Source organism: Malurus melanocephalus, unplaced genomic scaffold (assembly GCF_030028575.1).
Source record: "Malurus melanocephalus ecotype Western Australia unplaced genomic scaffold, MMel_1.1 scaffold_533, whole genome shotgun sequence".
Classification (NCBI taxonomy): domain Eukaryota; kingdom Metazoa; phylum Chordata; class Aves; order Passeriformes; family Maluridae; genus Malurus; species Malurus melanocephalus.
The window spans coordinates 271,803-278,305 of NW_026623765.1; the positions used below are offsets into that span (position 1 = coordinate 271,803).

General features: G+C 52.6%; 1 protein-coding gene across 1 annotated transcript in view; it reads right to left on the reverse strand.

The window, feature by feature from the left end:
- The window catches only part of AREG (amphiregulin), a 7,931-nt gene extending 7,771 nt beyond the window's left edge, over window positions 1–160 (reverse strand). The window contains exon 1 of the mRNA XM_057381817.1: window positions 13–160. Within this exon, the coding sequence (XP_057237800.1) occupies window positions 13–55 (43 nt within the window). The 5' untranslated portion in view covers window positions 56–160. The remainder of the gene's footprint in view (window positions 1–12) is intronic.
- Between the last annotated feature and the right edge of the window lie 6,343 nt (window positions 161–6,503).

A 6,503-nucleotide genomic window follows, 5' to 3' on the forward strand; every position in this document is an offset into this window, starting at 1 on the left:
CCCCGCGCGCACCTGCCAGCACAGCCAGCGCGGCCATCAGCAGCACGGCACGCATGGTCCGTCCCGGGGCGGGTGGCAGCAGAGACACTGAGCAGACGTGGGAAGGACGGGCCGTATCACCACAGGTGCCGGCGGCGCACAACGCTCCATGAGGAGCCGCCTGCCAACGCCGCCCGCTTTATGGGCGCTGGAGCTGGGGGCGCGGACGGGGACTGACGTCAGCGGGGCGGAGTTCCACAAATCCTAGAATCAGAATCACAGAATCCGAACATGATTTGTGCKGGAAGGGGCTKTGAAYAGCACCTCGTTCCAYCCGCCTGCCCTGGGCACGGACYAGCCCGGTCCRAGCTGGCTTTGAACACTTGCAGAGRTCGGGCAGCCTGGATCCCGCCCGGGTCACGGCGTCGGGGACACGCTGGATTATTGTGGGCACACCTGTCTGTCGGCCAGCTCCGTGCTCCTTGCTTTCCCCGCGYCTCGGGTGGGTAATAAACCCGGCCATCTCGCCCCCTCCCCCGGTGATTAATAAATCTCCCTGAGCGGCGCATGAGTAAGGGCTGAGTATGCGGTCATACCCACCGGGCAGGGACAAATGTGCTCCTCGGGGGCACCGCGGCTCACAGATGCACTGGCAGAGCTCCCTGGAGGGCATCTCCCCACGGCCACTTCTCTGGGCTCTTGTGTGGAGAAGCTGGAAGCAGACCTGCTGTAGAATCACAGCATCACCGAGGCTGGAAGAGACCTGTGAGATCAGCAAGCCCAGCCATCAACCCAGCAGTGCCACTGTAACCCCCACAGCACTAAACTGATATGTCACCTAGCGCCAGATCCAGAGAGCCCTTCAACACCTCCCGGGGACAGTGACTCCACCACCTCCCTGGGCAACCTGTTCTCCTTCCTGAGCACCCAAACAACAAAAACGTTTTTCTAATATCTAATCTGAATCTCCCCGTCTCAAGGCCATTTCCTCTAATACTCTCACTGCAGGCATGACAGAAAGGATGGGCTCCACACCACTACAACCTCCTTTTGGGTAATTGTAAAGAGAACTGCTGCTTTAAGGAGAGAAAACCTGGGCCAGTGGGTTGTAACAAGCTGGTCTAGCACGGGAACCCAGAGAAAGCCAGGCAGTCGAGGATGAAGGGATCCTGCTCCGCTCCCGTGGCACAGTGGGCTGGGAAGGCAGTGGGTGGCAATGCTGTGTGGAGAAAGGAGGATCTGGACCTTCTACCTGAYAGAGGACAGAATGTTACAGCTCATGAAGCTTAGGGAGCCTTTGCTCGAGATGGCAGGGATCCAAGTTGCTCAGTCATTGAACCTTTTCCCTTCTTCCACAGGCACACATGATATCTGGCTCCCAGSGTTCCTGTGCCAGTTCATGCCAATCCCAAGAGGCAATACCCAAAAGRCCTGGAGAAGAAGATGCTGAATCTGTCACTCAGATGACAACTTGACACAGACAGCTCCAGCAAATCTTTGACAGCCCTTTTGTGCATGGTGCAATTAAAACCATCTGGCACGAGCTGACAACTTTACTGCTGGGGTTTTTGTTGTGTTTCCCCTTTGCTGCCTGTCCTCAGATGTACAGCRGAGAAAAGGCAAATCCTGCTCATCACTGCAACCCCACATAAGAGAGCTCTACAGGCAGCCAACAAGCAGCTCCCGGGCTGTTTGGGAACACCTAGGGGCTTCACAGGGCCCAACCTTTCCCCTTAGGCCTGAAGTTCCCTTCCCACAAGACCTTCCTAGGTCCCAGGGCCTGGAGTCCACAGAGATCATTTCCCTGGAAGGGGAGTTTCTCCAAAGTCAGAGACTTTGGGGTTTGGGGTCTCTACTGCTGMAATTTGGGGCTGGTGATCTGAGAATAGCCTGGTTTGTCAACCAGGAATCCTCCCTTCCTCCCTCCTGCTGTGCTCAAATCTGGCTGACTCAGCCAGGCACCACMGTTTTCTTTGTGAACTTTCTTATTTTTCAGCTGTTAAAACTAAATATTTCTCCCATTTTTTTAAAAATCAGAGATTCACTGTAAACATTTTAATGTTTTAAAGCCCAATCCGAGGAATATACTGACCATTGCAGCCCCACATGCTGCGCTTGGCTAACTGCTGAGCAACTGGAAGAGGCTTAGTGGGGAAAGGTTGAATGCCCCGAGTGCAATTGCCCGTATTGCCTGCACTGTTTAGAGACCAAACACAGCGTATCCAGTGTCTGACTCACCGTGTTCCCTCTCTTCTCCAGTCTCCAGCTGGTAGCTCCATCTCCCTGATGCCAGCAGCGAGGAATTAGGCTTGGTGTGCTTTGAATTTGTCATTTCATCAACTTCCTCCTGCTCCTCCTGGGTCCTTGAAGAAGTTGCCTGGCATCAACGAGCACAAGTGTGCAGAGTCCACATAGAGCAGCAAGATGGTGATGGGTACCTGGTGAGACATGCAGGGAGAGGTTCCAAAATGGCAGCATCCTGGGCAAGCCCTGCTCGGCTGTTTCTTGCAGGGAACATCCTCCAGAGGTGGGATTTGCTGCAGGCCCCAGCTCTCTGTGTGCTGTGAGGGAGATGCACTAAGCTAGGCTGTTGCCCTCTTTCGGGGCTGGAAGGACATTTGGAGCCTGTCCCCAGGATGAACCTCCAGAGGAAGCTCCCTGGAGTGGTGCAAGGAGGAGAAGGTTGGGGGAGCTGCAAGGCTCASCCCAGGGCTGCCCCACTGCCGGGGGTCCTGCAGGCAGGCTGCTGGGGCTGCKAGGGCAGGGCTCACCTTTGGGACCGTGCTGATTCCCTGTGGGTGCAGAGTGCCACCTACTGAGCCACTGCYGATCCCGGCAGCACCCGGCCTTTACCGGCAGCACATCCAGGCTGGGGCTGCTGCTCACACAGCCCTTGCTCTGGCTGTTCCATCAGGCTGGGAACAGGGAGCTGCCCCAAAGGCTGCTGAGCCCAAATGGGTGCACCTTAGAGATGAGCAGGGAACCTGTGCAGGGGCTGTTTGGGCACAGCCAGTCTTCCCTGGCACCTGCCCTGAGCCAGACCTGCTTTTCCACAGGCTGGCAGTGAAGTGACACTGGGATGGGTTCAGGAGGCTGGCCAGTCCTCCCCAGGCCTCAACCATCATTCTGAAAACCTTCAGCACAGTGCAGGCTCAGACATCAGCCAGCAGCCCCCAGYGCAGGTGACATTGCTGACACCTTTTTCCCCATCTGCTCCCTGTCCATGTGTGTGGAACAGGGGGTGGCCAGCACATGGCTGTGCCATGATAATACAGGGCATGGGCATGGACTTGTGGAGGAAAAGTGTCATCCATGCTGACAGCTGCCAGGCCTTGGTGGAGCACTCAACATTGTTTTTTCCAGGAGAGTCTTAGTGCTTACTAGGACTTTATTATTCACTCTCTTTGCTTTTGATAAAACCCCYGAGAAATGCGTGAAGGGAAAGGAAGTATCTGAAATACCATCCCATTAATTTTCTTCMCTGACATCAAATGTTTATTTTGCAAGGGCGGACACAGCTGACCTGGTGTTTGAACATGAGCTATCCTTTCTCATCCATCCCGTTGAGAACAGGTGGAAAAGGATAACGACTCAAACCAGAGTGGTGTCTGTCTGGGCAGCTCAGCAGACTTTCACTTCACTTGTGATCTGCAGACACCACTATCTGCTGCTATCAGCAGCTCCCTCACACGCAGGGAGGGAGCTTTGAAGTGTGGCATGTGTGACTCCAGTTCCTGCTGATGTAAATCCAGATTGCTGTAATAAAGAGCATGCAAGTGCATAGGCAGGGTGCTGGGGAGGAAGGAAGGGAAAAGGCCTGGATATTGCCTTTCTGGATCTTGGTAGAGTTTGTTGGCCTCTGAGATATGCAGGTGTTGAAGTGGCTGTGCTGCCCTGCTGAGAAAGCTCTCAGCAAATAATAATTTTCCGAAGATGGTGATGTTGTCCCCATGCTCCACTCCTTTCCCGAAGACTTAACTGAATTGGGGATGGTACAAACAAAACTTGTCCAGAAAGGGAATAATTTATGCACTGTTCCCCTAGGAAAGTCTGCCCAGTACTCTGTGTTTTCCATCGCTCCACATTTAACTGCAAAATATTTTGGAGCATGTCTAAGGAGAAAAACCCAAAAGAACAGAAYCTGCTGGCCCTGTGCTGACAAGATTTTGTGGAATTTTCTGTCCCTTATGTCCTTCCTGAAAATCTAAGGGGTACCTTCACGGACACCAGCTCCAGGAACAGTCTTTGCTGAATGGCAGGCAATGGGGATCACACCCTGATCATTTGCACAATGCCCTGTGCCATGTGGTGGCTCGAGTCCCTGCCTCTCACTGGCACCAGAGCTCAGCAGGACATCACAGGCTGGGTTTTCCTTCAGGGATGGCAAGGTGCTGCAGGTCTGCCCAGGACATTAATGGTCCTGCTCCCTGTGAGGAAGGCTTCTGGGAAGCTGCCTGCTGTTAGCACACTGTCCTGGGCTTCAGCTGCTCTGGTTTTCACACAGAGTGCTCTGTACAGCTCTGCTTTGACCAAATACATACTCCAGCACTCACCAGTCGCTTCTGTGCARTGGCTAAATCTGCAAATGCTTGGGGGCACATCCTGACCCCAGCAGTCATTTTAAGGGCCTGAAGCCAGGACCTGGGTGAAGCAATACTGGATTTACACTAGAATGGAAAGGTGTCCCTCAGCTAACAATCTCCTTCTCTAAAATATCACGTCCTGCCATGCTGCAGAGCWCTGAAAATTGCTGCCCTTTCTTCCATTTCCCTGGGGCAATTCACAGGAACTTCTCCCAGGGCTTTCTGAAGAGGGCAGGCTCGTGGCTCTTCCTACGTGCACCCCCAGCCAGGCTCCCCAGTGGCACCCCAGTGCAAACCCACCCTTCTGACCCCACTGGATAGAAAGGGGAAGGTGCTTTAGACAGGAATCTCTAAGGACACGAAGGTTCAGCTGTTGTAGCCAGTGCCTTTACACCTGTTTACCTGGCAGCATTACTGTAGCCCTTTACCTTCAGAATGGTAGTGTTTGACCTGCAGTACACATTATTTTACATATCCCTTTTACCACCAACTATTGTTAGATGAGCAAAATCATTAGATCATCTCTCTAACTAATCTCCAGGATTGCAGCCCAGCACAGTGCCTGGCAGCAGAGAGCACCCAGCTCATCACCTTCCAAAGGTGTAAAGAGCCACTGGATCATTCTGCAAGTGCTCCAAAGTCCTCATTCTAAGAGGCAAAAAATGTTTACATGTGGAGCTGTGCTCGAGGTAACAGACCCTGTGTGACTACTGTTCACTGAGTTTGGAGATCTCCCAGCTCAATCCCAGGAYGCACTGATTTTGAGACTGTGTCTAGTTACGTGGGCAGGGTGGCTGCTGGAAAAATTATGCCTTTATTTGAGAAAATAGAGGTGTTTTCCCCTAATGTCTTAGAGACTGAGCTGAAAAAGAGCCAGAGCAGAAATCCTGAATTTAAGAAAAGCCTCCCCAAACCAAAATGCCACAGTGTGGTGGTACAGGTGGAGCAGCAGCAATCTGGGGTTACCTTTAAGGGTCTTTGGCTGACCCAAAGTGTGCTGGTTCCAATGGAAGCTGCACTAGGGATTCTGGCTGAGTTTGTTATGGCCCTTTCCTCACCTTGCTGGCTGGGGTATSAAGTCACCTGGCTGATGTCTATCACAGCTCATTTGACAGTGTTTTGACCCTGGGAGCAAATTACACAGTACTGCCCGTTTGGGGGAATGCAGCCTCACGTGAGGACTGGGAGCATGTGACACCCTAATGTGACACCCTAGGAAAACCCTCATGTTTTCCTCCTGAGYTGCACATTATTTCCAATTGTGTCCAGAGTAGCAGAGAAATGAAGGACATGTGAGCACTGTTTGAGAATTTTCTCCTGAAGTGTCGTTTCAGTTTTAATGTTTTGCTTTGAGATCTTCCCAGTGCCTTCCCACCGGTGCATCAGGTGGTGAATTCTTTAGCTATTTGAAGTCATTTGGTATGTGAAGAAAGAATGAATCACAGGAGAAGCCTACAGCAATTAGAAACTCCTTTCCTCTCACCTTTGCCAGAGCTAAGTTTTTTCCCTAGAACAAAGCCCGGGCAAGGCTTCCTACGCACAACAATAATTACGTAGATCACTCAGGATTTTGTTTTCTTCACAGGCCATGAGCAAGCAAAGAAGTTCAGGAGAACACTCCATTTCACAGGCATGTTTGTTATGCTCCCTTGGAAATCCCATTGTTTGCTGGTGGTGCCTGCTTTTGGACACCGGTGCTCGTGACAGCAGCTGCACCAGGGTGCCAGCAAAAGAGTCTGAAATTTGGCAGAGTGGAACCGTGCTGCTGGAACCAGTCAGCCCTGGCAGCTGGAGCATTCATGCCAGTGTGCTGAAGCCAGGGTCAGCAGGGGCTTTGTGAGCTGCTGCCATCCATCAGCAGAACCCGGGCAGGTAGAGCACCTGCTGTCCCTCCTTGGCTCTGTGTCACCTGGTGTCCTCCGTGTCACCTGCTGTCCCCCT